At 38.9% G+C, this 26,748-nt stretch overlaps 1 protein-coding gene across 4 annotated transcripts in view; it reads left to right on the top strand.

Moving 5' to 3' along the window:
- ESRP2 (epithelial splicing regulatory protein 2) overlaps positions 1 to 24,440 on the top strand; it is a 40,741-nt gene extending 16,301 nt beyond the window's left edge. The window contains exons 3-16 of one of the 4 annotated variants that reach the window (XM_041400714.1): positions 3,015 to 3,128; positions 4,143 to 4,257; positions 4,978 to 5,076; positions 5,198 to 5,252; positions 5,305 to 5,316; positions 6,004 to 6,147; positions 6,987 to 7,119; positions 7,316 to 7,358; positions 7,856 to 8,157; positions 10,101 to 10,322; positions 11,597 to 11,795; positions 13,053 to 13,248; positions 14,262 to 14,439; positions 21,318 to 21,407. In XM_041400714.1, the coding sequence (XP_041256648.1) occupies positions 3,015 to 3,128; positions 4,143 to 4,257; positions 4,978 to 5,076; positions 5,198 to 5,252; positions 5,305 to 5,316; positions 6,004 to 6,147; positions 6,987 to 7,119; positions 7,316 to 7,358; positions 7,856 to 8,157; positions 10,101 to 10,322; positions 11,597 to 11,795; positions 13,053 to 13,248; positions 14,262 to 14,439; positions 21,318 to 21,407 (1,902 nt within the window). Of the gene's footprint in view, positions 1 to 3,014; positions 3,129 to 4,142; positions 4,258 to 4,977; positions 5,077 to 5,197; positions 5,253 to 5,304; positions 5,317 to 6,003; positions 6,148 to 6,986; positions 7,120 to 7,315; positions 7,359 to 7,855; positions 8,158 to 10,100; positions 10,323 to 11,596; positions 11,796 to 13,052; positions 13,249 to 14,261; positions 14,440 to 21,317; positions 21,408 to 24,281 lie in introns of those variants that run through there. The other 3 variants (XM_041400713.1, XM_041400717.1, XM_041400716.1) reach the window with 3 other exon arrangements.
- Positions 24,441 to 26,748: the final 2,308 nt, after the last annotated feature.

Below are 26,748 nucleotides of genomic sequence, written 5' to 3'. Positions count from 1 at the left end.
CTGAGCTGGTTTGGATAACAAAGATTGCTTATGTCTCCTGACTATTCTTCCCACAGCTGTCTTGCCCTCTTCCAGAGCAGTACACCCCAAAGTTTGAAACAGGTTGTTTTTAAAATAGAAGTTTCTAAATTAGCTCCCAGCAAGGCCTGCCAACCTTGTGGCAGTTTATCTAAGGCACTTTAAGCTGCTGGGACTTGGTAAGAAAAGTATTGTTTTGACATGTTGATTGTTCCATTGGAAAGGAGTTTGCAATGTTGAATGTTATCACTGACATTTAATAAATATGCACTGCAAATACACTTGGTAAAAATAAAAACAAATTCTGATCCTCGGGAGTTCTTTAAACCTTAGTACACTTGGAATTCTGGGCTTATCAGTGTCCTTATGCAATATTTTACTACTCTGGCATCTTCTCAGTACTGGCTTCTGAAATTATCTGTGTTGTCTTTTCAGCTGTAGGTTGTGTGGGAAACACCACCGGGAAAAAATGTGAATATTTCATTGCAAGTCTTGATTTTTACTAACGTGACTTACACCATTTGACCTGAGCATTTCCTCCCTTGTGCAAACATTTTTCTCCTTTAGTTTTCTAACTTGATGGAGTCTTTTTTATCTACAGTTTTTACAGTTTGTGTGTACAGCAGGAGACTCCTTACGTTTGCTGCTTTCTACAAATTGTGTAGGTTAGATTTCTTCTTATATCTGATCAAAATAACTTCCTAACTGCACTCTGTGTTAGCTCTTGAGCGTCTTCAGTAACACAAGGTACAAAGTTGAAGGTTTGGGGAGTGTTTTATTGCTGTTCATCAGTAAGACTCTTCTTCCTTTCAGCAAGAATCCCTGTGCACCCCCACTGGAGGCTGATTCCTATCACCATTTCCAACCCCTTTTTACAAATATTTGCTCTTTACTTTGCCCATTGGTATCGGGGTTCACTGTTATTTGTCTCTGTGTTGAGTTCCCACACATTAGTTAAAAAAAAAACCGAAACAAAACAAAAAAACAAACCCAAACAAAAAACTAGTAAGTTTCTGCATTTAGTAAGAAGGCAATTCTCATGTGTGTTGTTGTGGTGAAAATATTTGTTGTTGGTCTGTGACTGCGGCTGTCCACAGAACTACTTTTCTGAAGTGGTGCCTCTGGAGTCCACTGGAATTTTCTTCTTTTTCTGATGTTTACACATCAACTGAGGTATTTTGAGCACTCTCAGATCTCAATTTTCTGACTTTAAATCATCTTTGAACAATAACTGGCTTTAAAGCCTCAGGTTCTTCAAGAATTCAGCTTGTGGTAGGACCACAACCTGTAGTAGCAATTGGGAGGAAACGGGCTTTGGGAATCTGCAAGTTTAGGTTGGTTGATTTTTAGTTAGTTATTTTGTCTGTGTGTGGTGTGTTTGTTCTTTTTGTGTCTTTTGGTAGTGTGCAGAGAATTGCATTATAAAGGTTTTTGTTTTGGGTGGATATTCACCCTTCTTATAGTTTCAAATACTTCTCTGCTATTAAATAACTTCACTTTGTAGATATTTCATATCTATATCTGTAAATATATCTGCAAATGAAGCAACTTAATACAAGGTGCTGAGCTGAGTGCCCCTCCTTACCCAGTTCTGCCCCTCAGTTCCCTGTTTTGGTGTGTAGTACCCACTGCTACAGGATTCTGAACTCAGAATGGCAGTGGAACTCCAGTCAGCTGCCCAAACCTAGAAAAGGGCCTGGATTGGTCTGAGCAGCTATTTTGAAACAAAGCCTGGGAAATCATGTCTCTGCTCCTTCTAAATCATGTTGAATACATGTGTTTTCCCTTGTGGAGCCTTACCTTTGGGCTGCAGGTGCTGCAGCACTTGTTCACACTGAGCTCTGTGTAGCTGTGGGATCAGGTCATTAGGACATCATCTTTCCTGAGCAGAGACTGTAATGATGTAAAGTGCCACATGTGGTATGATAAAACAAACCAACTCTCTTTTCTCCCCATATACAGGTTAAAAGACAGCACAAAGATATTGTCTGAGCCTCAAATCGACTTGTAATTTGCTTTTGGGGGTGGTTGTTTTGGAAATATAAGCCGTTGCTGAGAGCAGTGGGTGGCTACTGCATCGTGATTGTAATTATTGCTTTGCTTGTGGGGTGATGCTTTCCTGGGAGGGAGTAGCATCAAGAGGAGTAGCATTAGAATAATTGCATTTGTACCCTTGAAAATTAGTTAACAGGCTACTGGTTACTGATACATGTAGGTACTATAATATGCTAGCTGACTTATTAGGAGCTAGGAATTTAACACAGGTATAGAATAATAAAAGGCTGGAAACTGTTATCTAAGGGTGGAAAATAACATAGAATAAGACAACTGGAGCACTTTCCTCTTGAGAATTAATCTGCTGGGGGTTAGCCATCCTAGAGCTGGAAATAATTTTTTTTAATCTAGTATTCATAACATTTATCTCTACCAAGAACTTTATTAGCATGGACATGACTTGATTATAATTTTACTTTTCAAGGTATTAGACCACTATTTGTTTGGCTTTTCTTAATATATTACTTTTGAAACATTATTAAATCATGATGGATAGGGTTTTTTTGTTTGTTTTTCAAGTTAAGTAATTATTAAGGACATAATCAAAGTCAAAGGTGCTATAGGTGAAGAAAGGGTATTGCAAAATCAATATTGTGATTTATCTTCAACGTTCTTTCAAATATTTAATAACTTAAATTATAGTTAGTTCAGATTTTGTACATTACCAATATAATATGATAATTTTTCATATGAACTCATAATTCTGCCATAATCTTCTTAATTAGTCTTTTTACTATATTCTGTGTTCTTGTTTTCTATACAAATGCGTACAGTTTATTTGCTTACTTTAATCAGGAGCACGTCTGTTCTCCATCATGTTTTTCAAAAACTTTTACGAAATATTGAATTAATTTATCTCTTTTTTAAAAAAAGTGCTGAAGCAATGGCAAGTGCATGAAATTATCAGTCAGTACAATGAAATTTTTCGCTTCATTTTCCAGTTTAGTCAGCTGGTATCCAGTGATTTGAAAGTACTTGGAAGGAGCTCTTACACACTCTGCAGTGATGGCCAGCTACTCATCCGACAAGTTCTTCACCCAGAAACATCCAAGAAGGTACAAGATGAGAACTGGTGCAGAGAGGCAGCACTGGGAGGGGAGTGATACAATTCCACCTGGAAACTGGAGTGTCCCATCCCTGCCTGAGCCCTGAGTAGTTATTTTAGGCACTTGATCTTGAAAGTCAGCCGCACTACTTGGACTCCCAGATGAGCATAAGGAAGAGGAACATTAGGAAAAACAGGATAGAGACAGAAGCAATACAAGTACTTTGAATTCTGTGTGTGGAGTGGAAACAGAGGTACAGATCAAAACTCAGAAGTGATGGAGAACTATTGCTTTGCTTAGGCTTGTGTTAAACCAGTGTCCTGTGGAGGGTAAGCACACAGGTGGTGGTGTGGCCTGGCAGTGCTTCCCCATCTGCATTTATTCAATGGGAAGCAGAGTTGCATCTTATTTGCTACTCCCACATGAAGCAACAATTTCTGCTCCAAGTTCCTGGAGGGTTTAGAGCACCCTGTCATGCACAGGGAGAAGAACCTTGCCTTTGTGCAAGGTGGTGGCTCTTGAGTTTGCTGGCTTAGCAGGGTCTGCAGGAGCCCCACAACAATGAGAGCTGCTGACATGGAAGGAGCTGGCTAGTTGTTGGATTTTTTCCTGAAAGTTGCTGAAAGGGATTTTGTAAACTGTGACAATATTTATTTAAAACTTGTCGTCATGGTTTGGCACAAATCTGCTTTTCAGTGTAGCCACAAAAGATAAAATAGTGTCAAAAATGGGAATTAAGCAGCAAAACATAGATATTTTAAAATATTTTTTTCCAGCCATCCTCTCCAGCTGTTTTGCATGGGTCTGACTCCCAGAGGCTATTTGACTTTGTTCACGTAGAGATCCAGTTTGTAGAGTTATGGAATTTGAACTGTGTTACAAAGGAATCAAACTGCTCTGTCGCCAACAAGCTGGTGACATGGAACTACGTGATTTCTGAGAGTACCTCATTCAGTTCAAAAGTATTAATTGAAATTTAAAGGGATTGCATGTATAAAATAAACATTTTTGCCTTCCTTGTAGAACTTTGTGTTGTCAGACTGCTTCTATTCCTTTTATGATCTGCGCAAAGAATTCCACACTTGCTACCCTAGTTCAGCCGCCGTGAAAGATCAGACTATCAAGACCATGGCAGAATGTATCCTTTTGCTGCAGCTTATATCCCACAATCACTTAAGTTCCTTGAATTTTATCTCTGTGATTGAGTTTAGAAAACTGAAACTAGATGTGGGTTTTATAAACTCACAGGTAAAGTGAAAGGAGTGTGTGTCAGGTGAGTTGCTTTGCTTGTAATTTTTTTTTTCCCCCAAGTTGAATCTAATTGATTTCTAAACCATATTTAGTAAATCTGCCAAAGCAAAGCATCACTTGCATTGGTACTTGATCTTAAAGGGAAAGCTGAGCTGTCAGTGTGCTTTTTCAGCACCAGCTGGCCTGCAGGTTTCCACTGTTTACAGATAACAGTTATCTTGCATGATCCTGACTACACTGAGTTTAAAATAAAGCAAAAACAAAACCCATATATTACTCTACATCTCAATTCAAATTAGAGGGATTGTTGGGGCCCATCTGAATGGGATTGAAGTTTAGTTATGTTTGAAGTGATAAGAACTTAGTCAGCTTTTGCTTTCTTGGACTGTTAACACTGCAGCTATGTAAGCTCTCAATAGTTTTCAAACTGTTGTCTGTTGAAGTGAATATAAACCAGTTTATCAGCAGTGTAACATGTCTAATAGCCACATGTCCCCGCTAAGACAAGTACATCTGATTATTAGTTCTGTGCTAATATCATTAAAGCCTTATGACTTATTTACAAAGGATTGTGCAAGTCTGTTATTTTCTATAATCACCTGTTTAGATCTAGGCTTAGGGACAGATGAAGCAGAGGAGGACTTCGGCGTGTGGCAAGTGAAGACCATGGTGGCTATCATTTTCAGCATGCTTTCAGAAGGTTGTAGTAAGTTAACTATTTATACTGAATGCTAAAATCCTTCTTTTCTGAAAGAATTGGCAGTGGTGCTGTCATTCTTAAGTAATCTCTGACTCTGGTTATATTTAAACTTCCTGTTTTGTCACAGATCACGTATTTACTGAGCCTGAAACTGTGAAACACAAGTATGAAACAGGTCCTTGGTAAGTGCTCTTGTCACGGTTGTTTACAAATAAAGATGAGTCTTGTGTGCAGCAAGGAAAGCTTGTGAATATTTCCCCATGGTCATGTGAAAGCAGGCTGGCTCCTGAGAACAGCCCAGTGTAATCAGTGCACAGTCACTGCAGTGCAGCCAGACTGTGGCTGGCATGCTGAATGCTGTACTTTAGTCCATCTCTTTAAAGTCACTGCAAGTTAAATGCTCTTTGTTCTCTTGCTTCTGTTTTGCATGGCAGCGAGGCTGGCTTATCTTACCCAGGTGAAGAAATATTTGTGAACTTTCCCTAAGTCAACAGGGCTGATGGCCAGTGCACTCTATATGAGCTGAGCTGTGTGGTGCTTCCCAAAGTGGTTTTACATTCTCAGTTGGGTGTTGGGTTTAGGGATGAAGGGACAGATGGCTCATCTGTACAAATGCATTTCAGTGACCAGACTTAAATACCTTAGGCTTAAGTAATTTGTGTTGCTTGGACTGCTAGATCTTTCAAATGAAATTAATTCAGTTCCTCGTTACATTGAGGCAGTTTTCCTATTTTTTTATTTAAGGAATTGCAATGTGGTGACAACCTTGTGCATCTTCAGTGTTATAGATATAAAGGGATTATCCAAGTTATCTTTCTTTATTGAAAGGAATAATGGAGATAGGAGAGTCTCAACAGAAAATATGCGCCCAATTTACAATTCTCTTAGTTGCAATCTGAAGTTTGATAAAATATTGGAAAACCTGGATGAAAGCTTACTTTGTCTTCTTTTTTTCTTTCTGTTCAGTAGTAAATCTGAAACTGTGGACAATGAGACAGTAATACGTGCCAGAGGTTTGCCATGGCAGTCTTCAGACCAGGATATCGCTCGATTTTTCAAAGGACTCAACATTGCCAAGTAAGATAAGGAGAATTAGCCTTGCTTTATCACTTTGCCTTTAATAGCAAGTTCTTTTAATATTTGCTGTATACAAATGCCCCACTCTCCCCACTGGAGTCCTTCAGTCTTTCCCCACTTGACCCCTTCCCACGCTGTGGCCATGACAGCTGAACAGGTTTACCACCCTTAGGGGTGCAAGAAAAAGTTTTGCAATATGGGAAGAAGAAAAGAAACTTGTCAATTGAAAACAAATATATACATCCATTTATAGCTAGTATAAAAAGGGAGAAACTCCTATTGCATTAATCAAAACAGAGGCCAAGACATAAAAAAAGCTTTAATTTTGTGCCAACTTATAATTCTTCTATACCTCCTATACAGGCCACATTCAGAAACTTCTAAGTCCTCTTTGGAATAAATTTTGCTGTGATTCATATGTATGCCTGTGTATAGATTTATGTGTATACATATATATGAAGAGAGTTGAGGTTATTTAGCATATCTGTCACTTAATATATATTGCAGACCTCCAACACCGAGAAAATATATATATATATATTTTAATTTAGAGTGATGAGGAACTTCAAATGTGCATCTCTGAGGTAATAGGAAGGACAAATTTGAATCTTTATGGGAGTTGAGAAAGTGATGAACAGCATGAGATCCAGGATCTCAGTGAAGCAGATTTTGAAGTATAATTGTGTTACAAGAAAAATTAAATTTTGGATAGTAGCAATTTCTTTTCCAATCTGTAATCTTCATGTTTAAGTCTGATTCCTTTACTATTCTTACACAGTTATTTATTAAATGTATTAAAGATTCAGACTAAGCTTATGTTTGTTGGCTTTACCTTCCAGGGGTGGTGTGGCTCTTTGTCTGAATTCCCAAGGAAGAAGAAATGGGGAGGCTTTGGTTCGGTTTGTCAATTCTGAACAGAGAGACCTTGCCCTGGAAAGGCACAAGCATCACATGGGTAGCAGATACATTGAGGTAAAAAGTTGTGACTTGAAACAAATCTTTGGAGAGAAACCTGAATATTTTAGGCTATGTTCTCATTCAAAACCAAAGTGCACTTCTGTTTTGCTCAAAATACCAAAACACAATTCTCTTGCTTGTGAAAGTGAGTGTGTTGTTTAAAGCTGAACATTGTGATATTCATGTGGAGTTTTTTGTTCTTTCTTTCAAGGTTTACAAAGCAACTGGGGAAGAATTCTTAAAAATTGCAGGAGGTAAGTGATGCTGGAATTCAGTGTGATTACTTCAGTTCATAGGAATGTTGTTCATGTTCTTTTTTTTTTCCTTAACTGAGGATGCAAATGGATAATGAAGTAGCTTTTCCTGTTTTGCCTTCCAAGAATGTTTGACCCTGTCAAGCTCTGTTTTCACGTGGTTGAAACTGAGCTGTGAGCATCTGAGCTGTGATGTTCACAGACTTCCCTCCTTCTTGGGAGGAAGACCAGCCTTTGCAGTGGAAGCATCTCTGTATCTTGTATTAATTCACACTAATCTCATCTTTGCTCTGATTTCATTAAAATATTAAGAAGTTTTCCCCTGAAAACAGATTGCTGACAGTTAGTGGTGTTTTGGGTCTTGTCTGGGTTTGTTCCTGGCTGCTTACCTACTGCATTATTCCTTAGTGCTTCCCTGCTGCTCCATCCCCTGGAACTGGGTGCCCAGCACTGACCACATGTTCTTGGCTGACCATGTGCTGTTATCTCTCTGCCAGGCACCTCCAATGAAGTGGCCCAGTTCTTGTCCAAGGAGAATCAAGTTATCATCAGGATGAGAGGCCTTCCCTTCACTGCTACTCAGGAAGATGTCTTGGGGTTCCTGGGACCGGAATGCCCAGTCACAGGAGGGAAAGAGGGACTTCTCTTTGTCAAGTACCCAGATGGCAGGCCCACAGGAGATGCATTTGTGTTATTTTCCTGTGAAGAATATGCACAGAATGCACTTAAAAAGCACAAAGAAATACTTGGAAAACGTTACATTGAACTCTTCAGGAGCACGGCAGCAGAGGTCCAACAGGTTGTAACTATTGGTTGTGAGACTCAAAACTGAACAGTTGAAACATTTCTTCTAATGCTTGCACACAACTATGTTGTAGACAACCATGAACATTTATTATATGAAAAATGTCAAGAAAGGTCAATATATATTTCCTAATGGTCATGGAAAATTGTGCAGCACTGCTTTTGCTTTGTTTGGGAAGAGAGTGTTTGTTTTGGGGTCTTTTTTTAAGCTGCCACTGCCTGGATGGGTTTTTTACCATCCTTCAGACTATAAAGGGAAAATCATTGCATATTTTTCTTCTCCTTAAAGGTTGACTGAAACCACAAAAATAATTTTAGAAATATAGTAGATTGATAGTATTGTAGTGATGCTTTTTGAAAATCTGCAGTATTGTCTTTAAGTGCTAGTCTCCATGTACAGAATTTCTAATATTAAATCCAAATCTGGATGCATGAAATGAGCAACTGCTTTCTTGGAAAGTAAGAATCAAGAGGATGTGTCTTAATTTTTTTGGTGAAAGGAAGAGATTTTTTTTTTTCCTGAGGTAATTTATTTCCTTTTTCCCTATCCTTCACCATCATTACTTTCTTAAACTGGTAAAACCACTTCATTTCTTCACCAGCTTGTCCCTATGAAAAACATCACATATGGTATTTTTCTTCCTGACACAGAGTATTTCTAGACTAGTGGCTCCAGAGGGAACCACTATTAGATTTGGTCTGGTCTTTGCATAACCACTGGCTATAAAAATGTAATGCAGTTACTGTGCAACTTATGTGACAAGTGAAGTCTTTCTGTAGAAGGGATGGACAAGGGAAAGAATATCCACACTTGTAGATCATTGCTACTACTGTGATATGGATATTACAACAGCCAAGAATCTGTGTGCTGGGAAGATTGGGAAGTGGCATTTCCCCCTCCCCCACAGCTTCCCTCCTGAGAGAGAAGGAACAAAATCACCCTGTCACAGCAACCAAGTCTCTGCTTCTACTTTTTTCAGGGAGACCTGGATATAACTTACATTCTACCAAAAATGTCATTACTTCTTCCTCTATGACAGCTGTTTAGGCTGACACCCAAACTTTTTTGCTGCTTGGACAAGCGATTATTTCTTAGGAAATTACGGGCTACTTGTCTGAGTAATTGCAAGAAGTAAAGCCAGCTCTCATCTACTTTGTGTTAGTACAAAGTAATTGCAATACTCTCCACACAACTGAGAGAGATTTCTGTCCTGAAAGGCATTACAAGGAGATTCTTGAAACAAACTCCCTAAGCCGAATCACTTTTCAAAAAACCTAAAGCTTTATAACCTGATTTTGGTACCTCTTTCAGTAGAATGTGTTTATTTGTGATAATCATCACTAAAAATGGTTTTACACGTGTCATATGTTCCCATAGTCATTTGGAAATGAGTCAAGAGAAAATGTTGATATCAAAGTCTCCTGTAGTCTTATCTTTAATTTTTATTTTTTCCTCAGAAAATCTGTACTTGGAGATGAGCACTGGGGTTAAAAAAATAAGCACCCTCTCTTAACCAACCAGGTTTTAGAATAAATTATAATTAGTGCTTTTACTTACTAGCTGTTTCAGGTCTCACTTCTTTTAAAATGACTGGTTTTAATTTACCCTGATTTAACTAAGAACTGTGTGTGGCCATACTGGTTTATTAGCACAGATGTGATTTCAGATGTTCCTTTTTGAGATACTATAAACAGTAATTGGCTTTTAACTTTTTTATATTGACATGAGAAAAGTCTGTTATTGGGGTCTGGCAAATTTAATTTGTTAGCCTTCCCCTCTCTGAGTTTAAAATTTTCAAATGCCCGACAGGAAACTAACTGCAATAATTTGGCATAAGAAGGGTTGTTGGAAGTTTGTTAGAAATAGTGTTGTGAGAACTGCTCTGTGCTCAGACAGGTGATTGTAAATCTGCATTGCTGTGGGTTTTTTGCCAACAGGTACTTAATCGATACATGTCAACACCTCTTATTCCAACTCTTCCAACTCCCATCATTCCAGTCATACCCCCACCATACACCATTGCCACGGGCAGTGTCCGCGACTGCGTGCGGCTCAGAGGTCTTCCTTACACTGCTGGCATTGATGACATCTTGGAATTTATGGGAGATGCCACAGGGGATATCAAGCCCCATGGAGTTCACATGGTCCTTAATCAGCAGGTAACAGCATTTTGCATGGGAGGAGTAACTTTGCATTGACTGAACAGGTTAGAGGTCAGGGCAGCTTACCTGATCTTCGCTTTACTCTTCTCCAGCCTTGGAAAATTACAATGTTCTCTTCGTCTGTCTTTGCCTCATTTCTCTTCCCCTTTTACATACACCCTTGCTTTTCTCTCTCAGTATGTATATATGCATCAGCCTGGGAAAGATGAAGCTTGTTCTTTGAATGATAACCTTATCCTGGAGGCTGTTTTCAGCCAGAGGCTGAAGATACACAACAGAAATCTCTCCTTTAGATGGCATAGCTGCTCTGTCAGCTTCAGGGTTCCTGCTGTGTTGTTTGAGTGCTCTTTGTGTCAAAATGAGCTTTTTCTAACTTGATTAGCAGTTGCTTAGTCTTTAAAGAGAGTTTATAATTAAAAATTGTGGTTTGGGTGTATTTTAATGATGTAATCATAGAGATATATTTTCCCTGTTGTCTTGTGTTGAAAGTAAGTCCTTAATTACAGAAATACTGAGGTATTAAAGAAAACAAATGGGAGATCTACTATATTTGTTTTGGGGGGGGGAGGATGTATATATTTTTTTGGTTAAGGAAGTTTTTTGTGTTTTATACAGACAGGTATATCTGTCAGATTGCAGAAACTCAGACCTGGAAATCAACTTCCAATGTAGCTATAGACTTTACTAAAGGATCTGGAACTTTATGCTGTTGTACTATTACCTCAAAAGTGGTTGTAGTAAAGGCAAAGCCAAGCTCTTCCTAGAGCTTCACAGCAAAAGAATAAGAGACAATGTGAATAAACTACATCCAAAAAATCCCATTCCAGTTGATGGAAAAGTGAAATAATAAAATCGCAATGAGAAATTAACTAAGCACCTGGACAGGTTCCCAGAGGTGATATGGAACCTTCACCCCTGGAGATGATCATATTTCAAGTGGAGAAGGCCATGAGTGACCTGACGTAAATTGAAAGTTAGTCCTGCTTTGAACAGCTTTTGGATGAGAAACCTCCAAATTTTTTTCCATGCTACACGATTCTGTTTCTTTCTGCAGAGGACTGAAGTAGCATTGTGTTAACTGGGCCCTTGTTGCATGAGTCCTAATTTTTCTTCTCCTAAATAGAATGGTTGAGTTGTGAGTCACTTGTGCCAGAAAAGGAATAATGATACAGGCTTTCAGTAGATGTTTGATCTTAGTCCTTTCTGCATTTCTTGTGATCTGGGTGATTTCGTAACAGATTGACCTACAGTTACTTCCCCACCTCCCCTAGGGACGACCGTCAGGTGATGCTTTTATCCAAATGAAATCTGCTGACAAAGCCTTTATGGTGGCTCAAAAATGTCACAAAAAAATGATGAAGGACCGTTATGTGGAAGTATTCCAGTGTTCTGGAGAGGAGATGAACTTTGTTTTAATGGGTGGCACTTTAAATCGTAGTGGCTTATCCCCACCGCCATGTAAGTTACCATGTAAGTCTCCAATTCTTCTGCTCTCTGCTGCTAAAGGCTGATATGTGGTAGGTGCTGAAGCTTTGTGGCCTTTCACCTTTTGACTCGGGTTTTGCCATGATCAATAATCATCCATCTGTGTACATGCTAAGATTGGAATTGTTCCCTTTGGGCAATAATGGGACTGATCAGAAGCATTTTTATTGTATTTTCGGTGGTGAGTAGAGGGCAGCAAGGCCTTGCCAGTGAAATTGTTGCACACTTTGCTTTTTATGGGTGTACTGTTCTTCTGAGCTCTGCAGTAGACTTGCCTGTAGTGAAACCTACTTGGAATGAGAGGGATTTTTAAAATGGGGAGAAGTTCTATATTCCAGCTGCCGATGAGTGCTCTTGCTATCTTGCCTCAGAGCATTGAGAAGGTACTCTTTGGGCTTATTCTTGAAGGAAAACACCCACTGGGATGATATACTAACCAACCATAGAATGGTGAAGTTGTGAAGTTGGATGGCTTTTATTTTTTTTTACTTTAAGATTACAGTGAACCTTACTGAGGAGCTATAATGGAATTTTACTGTATTGTTCTAATTAGTCTCACTACCAAATCACAAAGCAGATACTGATGTGTATTTGCAAAATAGTAAAAAGCTGCCAAATATAGTATATAAAACCACTTTGACTGCACACCAAGCCAAGTTTATTGTTCCTGTACAAATTAGGTATTTGTTAATCAAAATGCATCAGACTAGTGATCTAGTGGGGTATTCTCCCTTGCATTTGCTATATCCCAAAAAAACTTTTTGAAGTTATGTTTTGAAAGAAGCTTATACATGAAGTCTCACGGTCAGTAGTTATGGATGCCCACGTGTGCATCCATGTGGATGTCCAAGCACTATTATGGTGCTTTTGTCCCACAGAGTACGACTTCTGTTAGAAAACACCAGGGTGTGTTGGTGTGCACGCCTGCTTTCTCTATGCACATGGCTTTATGCTTTCTTTTATTAACTCTGAAGTTCCCTGCTTTCCATTTACATATAGACAAGGCTGCTCAGATCTAGGAGCTGTGAACTTTTAGGAATTACTCATTCCAAATGCCCCAGCTGTTATTCGTGGCACTGTAGCAAAGGTCTCCAGGGGAGAGGCTAGAGAGCAGTCTTTGCTCAAGTATTCATCAATCATGCCCAGATGGTTTTAATCACATTGCTGTAAGAGAGGAGTTACTAATCCAAGAGTTCTCCATTCTGATTGCTTTTTTGTTGCTGTGTCCTGGTTTGGTTTTAGGTCTTTCTCCACCAGCTTATGCTGCTTTCCAAACAGCAGCTGTGATCCCAGCAGAGGCAGCAGCCCTTTACCAGCCACAAGCCCTCCTGCCATCCACCAGGACGCCTCAGGCCTCTGCAGCTGCTCCTCCAACTGTTACCTACTACCCAGCCCAGGCTGCTCAGCTTTACATGAACTACACAGCTTACTATCCCAGGTAACCCTGAGATTTCACTGCTCCTCTTGACCTTTCATCCCAGTGCAGTAGGTGACTCTGTGGTCACCTGTGAACAGCTCTTAAATTTGTACCTCTAGGGTAGGTAGTCCTGGGAACTTAATGTTCAGCAACAGAGGCAGCAACCATTTTAACTGTGTCTCTGTGACCTTGTAAGCGGATTCATCTCCTCTGTAGGTTCTGCTTGAATCTCGTGATAATGTTGGCCAAAAAGGGGTTTTATGGCACTGAGGCAAAGTCATCAAGGCAGTTCTATTTATTGGCCAGAAGAGGAGCTGTGTCAATCCACACCTCTACCCTCACCTCTTAGTTTGTTCTTTTACTTACAATACTCTTTTCATGCTGAAAGATTCATCATAGGTGTGTACTAGGTTTGATTTTGTACATCAGTGAGACCAAAGAACACTTTTACAGGCGTAAAAATGCAAAGCAAATCTCCCTTTCCACAGATGGTCTCAGCATGAGTCACTGAAGTCTGGTGCAGGGGTTGTGAGGGAATAGCTTGTTCACTGGCTAGGCTTGTGTGACACTTGCTAGCTTGAGTATCTGGTAATTTGCTAAATGCCCCCTGACCAGAAATGGAGATGCTAATTACTCACTCTTTTGTGGCTCAGAAATATCAGATTTGGGTGTTTTCCTCCTTTTCCTATTATGGCTCCCCCTCCCCTTTATTTCTTTGTGTTTTTATTAACAATCTTAAAACAAGCAGTCTGCAGCTACCTTTTCTACTCCCCTGTGAAATAACAAATGCCACTCCTTATGTCTTTAAGTACAAATGCTTGCTATTTTCCCTTCCCTCCCTTCTCTAAAAATAGATCATGAGATGCTGAAGAGAAATTAAGAAAGTCCACAAACAATCCACATCAGGACTCAGTTTTTCTGTAGTATTTGGATTATTTTTCAAATCTAAATTTTCAGTTCCATCTTTGCCTATTCTGAGCAGTAGAACTAGTTATTGGTTTTTGTAACAATTTTGCTGCCTCTCTCTCTTTCAGTCCTCCAGTATCTCCTACCACAGTGGGGTACATTGCAGCTCCTCCAGGAGCTGTGGCAGCTGCTGCCACTGCCACCCACACTCCGATCCTGCCCCAGCCTGGAGCCTTAGTCCGGATGCAGGGCTTGCCATATAACACAGGAATGAAGGAGATACTCAGTTTCTTCCAGGGGTACCAGGTTAGTATGCTGCCCTCTCCTTGAGATGGTATTTGGACCTCTGAGTATTCAGTGATCAGTGGAGGTCAAGCTGAGCAAGCAAGAGCATTTGGAAACTGCCAAACACATGTGCAAGCTGCTTGTTGTATATTTAACTGGCAGACTGAAGAGTAACACACGATTTGCCTTCTTATTAAATAAACAAATCCTGTCTTGGAAGCAGTGATTTGGTGTCTGGGTTTGGGGTTTGAGTTTGAAGACCTCAGAGCCCCAGTGTGAGAGGGGCTGCCACAAGAAAAGTGGGGGCTGCCAAAAGTTTTCAGTCCTGGCCACTTGGTGGTGGGAGCCTTTTGCTAGGGTCAGTGTTTGACCTTCAACTCTGAAAGTTTGCTGATTTCTAATACAGAGGGCTGTGAGCTGGGTGTGGTGACTTGCAAAAGGAGACACAGCTGTCTTGGTTAAACACTGTTTCAATTGCTAATGATTTTGGTAATGATGAGGCAGGAACATGTTTCATTAAAGCTGTATTACATTGCAAACTAAAGGAAATCTGTATTATCCATGCTGTCCATATTGACAGCAAATACACTGTAAGTAATATCAGTCTGTATGGACTGATGGAATGCTCTCAGGTGAGCAAACAAACTTATCCTCTTGATAAGTTAAAAAAAAGAAAGGCACCAGCTACAAACACTGTTTTCCAGCTGCTCTTGTTTGATGTCTTCTGCCTTTTGTCTCAGAGGATACTGTATCTATATCCATGGTTTGTCATGACATATTTGCTAAAAGGAAAGGTAATTGAATATGGTATGTTCTGGTGAGTATTTAACTCCTGTGGGTAACAGCACTTACACAGTTCCAACTCTGCCCTTTTGGGCACTACCTGGAAGTTCTGAACTAAAATCCTCTGTGGCTCTCAAACCCCACTGCAAGTGGACAAGTGATTTGTGTCAAAAAGCAATAATCTTTGCATGTTTGTCCTTCAACATCTTGGGATAACAGTGATATTGCAAAAGGCAATAGGAAACATTCTGGCTTGGTATGTTTTCTTTCTTTATTTCTTTTTTTTAACCTTTAGATTCTTAGAAGACAATGAGCTTTAATTTGTTGAGCCAGATATCTGGTATGCAAATGAATGTAGACTGAAAACAGATGCTTAAATGTGTATGTTCCAAGTTTTGAGTACTTGGAAGATGCGGTGCTCTACCTGTTGTGTCTTCTGTTTGAATGTTACATTTATGTTTTGAAAGCATACTTGTATACTCAAGTTTTTCAGTGGAAAAAGATTGTCACATGAATTTGGACAAACAGTAAAAAAGAAACTGCATATTGTTGTATTTTAGGGCTTTTTCTTCCACAGATATTTCCAGAGTTCAAACCATGTTCAGTTATTTGTGGCTTTCATGCTACCCAGAAAAGTAATAAACATTCATCCTATTGTTTAGCCATCAATATTTTGCCTTTTAGTTGTTTTCTACTGGTTGGGGGTTTTGGTGGCTAGATGGTGGATATGTTAAAACCTTAAGTGTGGAAGCTTATTTGCTAGATTGAAATTCAGCTAGAAGTGTAACTGCACCTTTGAAAAATGTGGCCTGAACCTCTACCTTTTGTTAAATCTTCAGCTTAGTGAACCTGGACTTTGGGTCTCGTGCTCAGTTTGCTCTTCTCATTTCTGCATTTGAAGAGCAGCTCCTGGTGTTTGTATTGCACAATTAAATGGTTATAGGAACAGAAATTTTGCCACAAGGTGAAACCTATATTCTGCTGCTGCCATCTCCTGTGATCATCAGCTACTGTTATTAAATTGGTCACCTCTTTGATTTCTTTAGAAGATGTTGTCCAAATGAGATCAGGTTCAAAATCTTATAAAGGAACCAGGAATTCCTTTGAATTGTTCTTGGAATCCCACATGTGGTAATGCTAATTTTATACTCATTCATTCCTTCAGGGGGAAAGGAGATGGTGACTTACTGTAATGGGACAATATTACATCTCTGGAGCAATAACTAATCTTTTTTTTCTTTTTTCCTCCCCTTTCTTCGCATTGTTTTCTCATTTTCTGCTGCTGCCCAAGGATTTATTGCACGATGCTTCTGCTCGTTCATAAAGTGAGCCCTTAAAAATCATCAGTGGTTTGGGCATGGTTTTAATCTCTGTACAGCTAATTGATGTTGGTATTCAATGGTCTTCAGTGTTGGTATTCTGGGAATCAGATCGGAGATGCTGAAATTGAAGGGTGATTTTTGTCTCTGTGTGTCCTTGTCTGGAAGGAACAGGGTTCAAGTTTTAGTTCTTGCTTTATTCTCCTCTGAATTTTTCCTTCAGGCTTCATGGGCTCTGTACATTGCATGTGTGCACATGTTGCTACTCAAGTGAAAGCACTTTTCATACCAGACCTGCCTCTTAAGAGATATCATGAGCTTCAACAAGCTGGTCTCAACATCAGTACATGCTTCTAAAAACAAATTATTTAAAAGTCTGCAGATCAGCATTTTAATTTTCATTTGATTTTATTAGTATTAGCCTCTTGGTTAGTGTTTCAGCAGCTCTGTTTCTTCTTGTAGTTCTGTTTTCTTGTTTTTATTGGTGAAAATTCCTTCCAGCTTGCATGTATTTATTGTAACTTGGATTAAGCAATTGAAAAACTCGAGAAGAATTTTAATAGTAAATCAGGGAGATGGCAATTTTCCCCATCACCTTTCTCTATTGTAGTGTGCTGTAATCCTCAAAAGAGCTAATTCAGTAATTCACATTAAACTGCTTTTTGGTTGTACTGTAAAGAAATAGGGCCATTGATTTGAGTCCAATTATATGCTGGATACATAACTAAAGGATAGCTAAAAACAACCACAAAACCCAAGCCAACTAAAACCGGATTGAAAAAACAACAAACCCCAAAACAACAACAAAACCCTCACCATGCCATTCACCAACTGCTCAATGCAAATCAATGCAAAGTATTTTACTCTCCAAATACTGGAGTCTCTTTTGGTGTAGAGTTTCTCTTTCAATTTTCTTTTTTGTTGTTGTTTGGTTCAGTTTGGTTGTTTGTTTGGTTTGAGTTTGTGGTGGAGGAGGGGGGGGATTTGTTGGTGTGTGGTTTTTCAATAATTTTTTTTTCTGAGAATACAAATAGTGGCAGGGTTGGTATCATGACAAGAACTGTTAGGTTAATGTAGAAGCAGATGCAGTTTAGCTGTGCCTGTGATCTTAGCTGACCAAAAACCAGTTCACAGCTGTTGTCTTGGCTAGGATTCAGCCTCCTTTTAGTAGTACTTGCCCAGTTTCTTGGAGGTTGGCATGAATGTGAAGTGAACTCACGCCTGCCTGGAAAAGACCCTGTGGATTAGTTCTTAGAAAGCAGACTTGCTATTTAGGTAAGTTGTGAGTAAGCATAGCAGTAAAAAAAAAAAAAACCAACCAAAAAAAAAAAAAAACCCAAAAAAACACAACAACAACAAACCCCCCCCCAAAAAAAAAACAAAACAAACCCCTGGAAGATAACTAAGGTTTAGGGGCCATGGTCACCATCTGAACTTTTAAAAAGATTCCTGAATTTGCTGAAAAAGGCTGGGATGGAAATGTAAGGACTTCTTTGTGTATGTGTTTCTACATAGGAAAAGCATAAAATAAATAGTGTTCTTTAAACCTCTACTGGGCTTAAGTGTCTGTTGTCTGCAGTTATAAAGAGTTTTTGCAGTATATTAATCCTCCAAGGCTTCAGAGACACAGAATTTAAGGCTTGCTGGTGGAGGGGAGGAGGGTGAGTTGTGGTTAAAACAGTAATAAGAACGTGAAGGGAAGTGGATGGATGGCTAAATTCCAAAGGCACTAACGACATTTCTCAGTTGTATCAGGACAACAGACTTCATTGTTGCTGACTTTTTAGGGATTAGGAGTTTGTTTCTCTGAAATGTGTGCTTAAACAAAGAAGTATTCTGTATTTCCTTTGGGATCCTTTTGAAATCTGATTCTCTGCAGCCTGAGAGGGGAATACCCCATCATCTGTGTGCCAGTCCTAAGCATGGCACCCTCTGACTAGGGAAGGGACAGGGGAAGTGGTAGAGGAAGAATTCCCACTTACTGGGATTGGAAGTCATCTGGCAATACACACACTATTCCATGCTCACCCCCACACTCAGAATAGAGCACACTGCTTGTTTTGCTTTATTCCTAAATTTATCTCCCACCTGGAAATGTTGCCTGTGTGGAGAAAGCATCTGTGAGACTGGGACCAGTAAATTAGTGGTTACAGTTTCTGTCTGTTGCCTCCCATGCTTGAAGCAAGAGACTGAAGTGGCACCCTCTGTATTTTTGGAACAAGCATTACCTGTTTCAGTCTCTGATACACAGAAGGTGCAGGTGGTATCTCTTCCACACAGAATTCAGGTATTTGTGGGTGTTTGTATTGGCAGTCTTATGGTACAATTGACGTGCTTCTAGGAGCAAAGCCAGTTTAGGGTATTTCTCCTGACTCTTGTGCTAAAGGTTGCAGTTACCTACCACCAAATCTGGTTATATATTCTAGGCTTTTTTCCAGAGTCTTGAGAGTTCCCTTTGAGAACTGTTTTGTGATAAAGTGCATGGGTCATTTGGGCAAGAATTGAAGCTGCCTTCCTGAAGTGGCCATTTTGCCTATGATGTTTTTCTTTTCTGTCATTTGCTCCTGTTTTTTCCCAGCTGGAGTGTGTCTAAATATACTTTCCAGTTTCAGTGCTGGGTTTGTTTTTTTTTTTTAGCAGTGGGTTATTTTCTCTAAGTTGCTTTGTGTGTGCTGTTTGGAGACTGAGCTTTGAATATTCATTGTAGGAACTGCAAAAATGAAATGGAAATCAATGACTTACTGGTTAGTGACCTGGTTAAATCTGTGCACAGTCTGTGAGGAGAAGACAGTCCCATATTTCTCTCAGCAAAAGAAGAACAATGAAATAAAATAGGTTGAAGAAAATTCAAGGAGGAAGTATAGTGTATTACATCTTTATTAACCAGTTTACCCTTGGTTTGGTCCTGTGTGGTTGGATGTTCTTGTTTTGTTCTTATGGGTTCTGAAATGCAGACAGAATCAGAAAGATTCACAATCATGTGCTTACTCAGGCAAGCTAGGGTAGTTTTCATTTTATTTGAAGAATTTACTGTTCTACAGCTTCTGTTTTAATTGACTGCAGTCTCTTACTGTGATAAGATGCTACTTCTATTTCTAGGTCTTTTGATGAATTTATTTTTCTTCTTTCTTTCTCGCTTTCTTTAGGTCTTTGCCTAAGCTCTGACAACTCTGTACAGGACATTTTTTCCAACTTTCATATTTTCTACATTGTTTATTCAATTTCAAGTGTAACTTATGAAATGCTGTCCCTTGCAAGAGTAAGACTGTAGAACTTTGCCTACTGTACATCTACTGATAATCTAAAGTATGTACTATCTTGAGACATTCCTTCCAAAGAGTAAACTTACATTTTGTAGATTTGTTTCAAGGGCAGGTCTGGGAACTCATAAATCTAATATTTGCACGGTCTGGTTGCCCTGGTAGAGACTATCTGGAAAATACTTGTTATATTTGTCTTTTACTTACTGGCATGGGTTTAGATGTGGCTAGAATTCAGTAGTAAAATTCTGGGGGGTTCTTTTCTTTTGTGTTCTCTGGGCTCTTGGTTATTGTTTTCTGTGAAAAGTGTGTACAAGATGGTTGGTGTTTTCCTTTTCAACTTCCCTTTGGATGGATACATGTTCTGTATGCCCAAATATACCCCTTTTCTCCCTAAGCTGGCAGGAGACTTTTTGTACTATAGAAATATCAAAGGAGAGGCAGCATAGTGCATCTACATTGTGTGCATTTGGCAATCATCTAAAACATTAGTCTGTCTGGGGGGGAGACAGGAAACTGTTCTGTGCACTGAAAAGATATTCTACAACTCAGGTTATGCTAAACACTCTTGTCTCCTGGATTATAGGAGCCACTCAAGTAGTCTTTGCAGCATGTGTAAGTGCTTAGTCCCTTTCCAGGATATGTGATTTGGAAAGATTATATGCTATGAACAATGTTTTATATTCTCCAGGATGTATTTTCTGACTTTATATGTTATATATGTACCAGGCAGTAGTATGAGCAATTACTGTTCATATTCAGGATCTCAAATAATTTTTAGATCTGATTCACATATGAGGGTTTTGTTCTAATTTGATGGTGTGACTGTTCTCTACAGTCACTATTTTTATGTTATTACTTCTACAAATCTGCCATGATGCAGTTACACTGTGTAGTTTATTTCATTTTCCAGTGTAGAAATACACTAGCACTAGCATAAATGCTATTTTACTTGTGAATGCATTCATGCTGGGGCATTGATTTTTCTTTCATTACATTGGTGTAGTCTATAGAGTACAAGTATTATCTGCAGCTCAAGTGTTTGTCACTCTACCCTAGAGAAGCTGCACTTCATTTCCATGAGTGCATAAAAGATCTGAATGAGATCCATACAATTATCCCCCAGCTCCGTGTGCAGGCTGGAAGATGCTCATCTGTCCCAGTGAGAGCCATTACTGGGTTTGTGATTGTGCTTTTGAAAATGTAAGAGTTTGGTTACCTGGTGCTGCCATCTCATGAGTAGAAGGAAAAAAGGAGCACTTCACAAGGTCTGAACTATTTCTCTTCCTTGATAAGGAGCAGTTCAAATACACAGTTTAGAACATTCCCCACAAGCATTTACTTTATTTCTACAACCAGTAATGCAATCAATGTATTTTTTATCTTACATAAAAGTAGTTTCTATCCAATTCACTGTCTCCTGCCAGTTGTTATAACTGATGCTCTTAATTGTGGTTGCAAATGATGGTCTGTGTGGCTTGCTGTGCCAGACTGTTCCTTCTCTTGCTGATTGTCCCATGTCACACTTGTACTGTAGTATGCACCTGATGACTACAATGGCCTAATTCAGCTGAGCGATCAAGCCAGGAGTGTGTTACAAGCACCGAAAGAGTGGGTCTGTTTGTAACTCTTTGTAACTTCTGAAGAAGGTAAGATGTGACTGCCAGAGCCTGGGCCTCCAGAGGTGAATGGGAAGGGAAAGAAGGGCTTGGTGCTACAGAGGTCTTTGCTTGTGGCTTTCCCCATAGCAGCTTGCATTGGGATCCTGGTGTTAGTCTTCCTGCTTCAAAAATCAACTAACCCAAGGAAATGGGCTGACTGTGATCTGTAGCTGATGGGGCAGCAGTGGTGGAGGCAGTGATTGCCTGGTTCTGCTCAGATGGTGTCTTCAGCTTCCAGAAGGGTTTGTTAATGCTTGTATCTCATGTGAACCTTTCAGCCTAATATTTTCCTTTTAGTAGAGTAGTAGGAGATAATTTTTTTTCTCCCTGATATTGCTAGAAAGCACACTCAAGTGTGTGTGTGAAGATCCCCAGACCTCTGGCTGTGTCTTTTTTGTACCATATAATTGACTAGAGATAAATATGTCTCCTTCTTGATCTCCCTAATACAATGTGAACTATTACATTTTTGGGTATAGTGACTTCCTAATGCAATTAACTAGATTTGCTAACAGTAAATTTGCCTGCATCTTTGGCACTTACACATAATTCTTAGAGAAATTTTGTTATGGCCTATGTAAACTACATTATGCCACAGTACTACTGTATTCCATTCAAAAGGTGACTGATTAGTTAGTATATTTTCTTTTTCCTTAAGAAAAAAACAGAACAACCTTTCAGCTTAAAAAAGGCAATCACATAATGTGCTTTGAGAGAATTACTTTCACAGAGAAATGTACTTTCACTAACAACCATCAACTCAGTTTTTTTCAAATTAGTTGTTTTCTCGTGTTGGATGTGTAGGGAGCAGATGGACTGCATGGTCTCGTGGTTAACTGGAAAACCAGATCAGCAGTTGGTTTCTGCTAAGTATGACATGGAAACAGTCTTAGAATTCAGACTGAGCTACTCCATGAATTAGTCAAAGTAGTATTATACAGGTACCACTGTTGGAGAGTAAAAAAAAAAATATACAGAAAAAATATTTGTGTGAATCTGAACCCAAATTTAAAACACAAATGTACATACAGAAAATCTATTTCTCTAGAATTATCTATAAATAAGAATTTAAACCTAGTATGTCTCAAAATGAAACTGAAGGGGTTCATTTAGTTATTTTAATTATGTTGCTTGCAGAGTGTGTGGACTTCTGTGCTAACTTTCTGTGCAGCTCTCATAACATGAATTTCTAGAACCCTACATTGATATTACACCAATACTGCTATTTAAACTATGTTTTTAAAGCTCTCCTCTGTGCTCAGAGGTCTAACTGTGTTCCATGTGTGTTTTCAGCTGACTCTCAGCTGAAATATTAAAGTTCTGTTCTGGACTGATGGTAAATGAGTTGATCCCATATGGATTAACAGCAAAGAGCTGGTTTAGAGCAGAGCATCTTTTAGCTCAGATTTGCAGCTCAAACCAAGTTGTGAACAGCTTTCTCTTTGAGAGAGGGTTACTCTAAAATAAACCAAGATTGCTTCCAAACTAGAAGTGGGCTTTAGAGATAAAATACATCATCTGGGGTTTTTTATTTCTTTTGCATGCTATTTCTTGACTAACTTTAGTTCTCTGAGAAGAAATGATAGAAAATTTGTACTAACTGTCTTATGCATGCTTTTGGTTTTTAAAGTGTGCTGTTGCTTATATTTTAAGAATATTTTTACTGCTTGTTCAGTGTTTGGGTGAGTGAAGCTCTGGCATGCACTTGATTTATTTTTGTATGTTTGAATGTAAAGCTGATATATGATATGATCTATGAATGAAATGCTATTGGTAATAACTGAGAAGTCTGCTGTTTCTTGTAGTATACCAGACACACAAGTTCTACAGAAATGAAACACTTAAATATTCTAACCTTTTATAAACTCAAGAGGACATATGTCACATGAACTTAACTTGAATTAATATTCATAAAACTGGTTGGTTTTCCAGCATTGCTTTGTCTGACACTGTTTTTCAAAGAAACTAACCTTGTACGCTGAGCTTTTGATCCTTCAGCCTCTCATTTTGAAACTTCATTTCTATCCAACAAGCAGGAGTTCAAACTTAGCTTGGAAGAATTTCCTGGATCTTATGGAAAATGGATGGGGTACAATAGAGCTGACTGTAATGTCTGATTGAACTCAGCAATTTGGAACTGCCTTTTAAGACTTTATGAGGGCAAATGCCCTCAAAAGTAAATCAACTCCAATGACTAAATAATCTTGTCTGCAAACCTGCTTTTCTTTAACCTTGTTAAAATTACAATAAATATTTATTTAATTCAGTTTTGCACCAGATTTTACTTAATTTTTCAGAAAAAATCTTCCTTGCACTGTATACCTGTGTTGAGTTCAGCTCATTCTCCCAACAGAGAACTCATACAGCTCTTTTATTTTTGGCATGGTGTTGGGGTTTTTTTTAACTTTGTGTGTGAGTATTGACATGCCTTAATAGCCTTTGTCACTTGGCCAGTAGTCCACATAGTACAAGAATTATTCATGCCTGGATTTCTTGCTCCATTCACCTCCTATTAACATCTAACACTCTCCTTTTATCAACCTTTAATCTCAATTGCTTCTCTAGCAAAACTTTTGCAGAGAATTATGTCTACATCACTACACTCAGCACTCCAGCAGAATAAAAGCTGCTGCTGTTTGCCAAGCTAAAATTTCCTTTAATCTTTGATTCTTTCTCCTTCCCATTCTTAACATTCAGAATATTTTCACTATGCACACAGGAGTGGAGTGAGCCAGATGCACTTAAAAATGCACCAGCATGACAAAGCTGCATTTCCAGGTGTTGTCTCTGGTCTTAATAGTTGTTTTTTTTTTTTCTTTTGTCTTCTTGTACCATTGCAGCTCCAAGCAGATTCCATCCTCATGCTTTACAACTTTAGTGGGCAGCCCAGTGGTGAGGCGTTGGTGACTTTTCCAAGCCTGGATCTAGCTAAGCAAGCAGTGGCTGAGAGAAACGGACAGCTCCTGGGCAGCCGCTGTGTACAATTGTACCTGGTCTAGCTGAACTCTCTGGAGGATGAGGAAAGGATGTTGCACTCAACACCGTGCCTTTTGCAAAATGAGAAGTCTTCCCTTGCCACCCAGGCAGCAACAAATGTGCCTTTTCAGCCTAACATGCTGGAATGCAGCATGGTGCGTGTCCTTTTTAATTTGAAAAATGGCATCTGCTATGCCAAAGATAAAGTGAAACCAAAAATTGTGCAGTTAATTTACTTAATTTCTAACCTACCTGTGTAAAAAGAAGCAAAGCTGCTCCTGGCATGCAGTTAATTCTGGAGACAGCTCAGTATCACTTCAGCTACAGCAGCCACGGGCAAAACTTACTCAGTAGCATTTGAAGTGGAAAACGATGCTTGAGTCATTCAGATTCTTCTATGTTTAGTTTTTAAGGGTTTACACTTGACAAAGTGTCTCGTTCTTGTAGAGTTTAAATGTCTTTAGAAAGGTCTTTTGGAATGCATGGCTTACCCAGTTCAAAGCATAGACATTATTGATTTTTGTTTTGTTTTGTTTTGTTCTTGACTGGAAAATATCAGGATGCTGGATCTTGAACCAATTGTGCTTTTTCATGTTTTCATTAGACATTGTTTTGCAAAAGCCATATTTGACCTTCTTACCAGTGTACTGCTGCCAATGTGTAAAGCAAAAAACTAAAACCAACAGCAAAACTAGAAAAATCCTCTCTTCCCACCCTGCTCCCATCCCCATATTTTTAGTCTCTACAGGACAAAAATGGCACATAAACCTGAGTACTAATAAGTTATATTTTTTTATTTAAGCATAATAGCTTTCAGATACTGTATTAAAGATTTTGCTCTAGTTTATGTGCATGCAATTTGTTTACATCTTTAAACTACTTTATTTGTATATTATGAAACATCAAGATATGTTGAAATCTGAATTCACTAGTGCATGCTTTTTTCTTTTTCCCCTGTGTGTATATACATAAGCTAGAAGTACTTTTACGTCATGTAGCACGTGTTTAAAAAAAGACATCTGCTGTAGAAGCACTAAATGACTTTGTTTTTACTGTGCCTTACTTCTAAATCATTCCAAGTGCAATACCAGCAGAGCAAAATGTAATGAATTCTGTTGTTGACACATTCATGGATGTCTGAATTGATCTTTTTTTTTTTTTTGTTAGTGTACAATTTGAGTTGTACTTAAAAGAACTGAATGATGTATGCTTCTTTATATTACAATAAAAGAGATGCTTACAATGTGCATTGCCTTTTGAAAGTAACTTATGCTTTGCTTTAATGTATTCTCACAGAGCATCAGGCTTTGATAAATAGCCTTACACACTTTTCTCCTAGATTTAGATGAGCATTTGTACTTTGTGACACCTCTGCTTTTTGGGGGGTTGTGGTTTTTTTGTTGTTTTTGGGTTTTGTGGGTTTTGTTTTGTTTTGTTTTTGCCTTTTTACATGTTCCAGTAAGCCAGAAATCTCTATGATGCTTGTTTCTCTCCTAGTGCAACACATTTTAGGCAACATGATGTAACTGTTTACATGCTTAGTGTTCTCTTTCTGTTGCCAGAGGAAACAAAGTATTGAACTTGAAATTGCATTCGTGTTTGCATTTAATTGACTAACGGGTCCCTCACTTATCTGTGCAACCCAAAATGCTACATTTAAGTCAAGATGGAGCCAGTCAGCCTTTTTGTACTGAAAATTGAGGAAGGGGAGGAAATCACATCAAGATAAGAAGGTGTGTTTCTCACTAGTCAGACACATCTCATGCCAGATTCCGTTTCATCATCCAAACCACTCAAATTAAGTTTCAGCACAATCAGATGGAACTGGAGGGAAGAATTTTTTTTTTTTTTTTTTTTTTTTAATGGGAGTGCTTACACTAACCTGTTTCCAGTATTAATCTTGGTGAAGTCTGACAAAAATCTTAGTTTTAAAGTAATTTGAATAGTATAAAGGATTGCACAGTGGTAATTAACATTCTCATTATGCCTTGGAGGAAAATCTGGTAGCTGTGTGGTCCATTTATCACACACTTACAGTCTGCCACAGTCCAGCTGGTCACGGCTTTGCAGGCTGCGGAAACATTCTCATTTTTCCTCTTATAAAACCCATATGGAACTTGTGGGTTTCTGCTTCCTTGGCAAGGTGAGGCAGGGCTGGAATGGAGAACCTCAGTCACATCAGCCGTGATTTAGATGTAAACACTCCCTACTCGTTTAACCCCTTTGTGGCTTAGTTGGCAGCGATCGATCACAGCTCTGCTTTGGAGTGCAGTCCCATGCCCACGTCACAAACTGCAAACAGGCTCTCTGTACCTACCACCCACTGCTGGC

Source organism: Onychostruthus taczanowskii, unplaced genomic scaffold, assembly GCF_017590055.1.
Source record: "Onychostruthus taczanowskii isolate IOZ18803 unplaced genomic scaffold, ASM1759005v1 scaffold18, whole genome shotgun sequence".
NCBI lineage: Eukaryota > Metazoa > Chordata > Aves > Passeriformes > Passeridae > Onychostruthus > Onychostruthus taczanowskii.
Note: the sequence above shows the minus strand (reverse complement) of the source record. Positions and strands in the feature narration are given on the sequence as shown.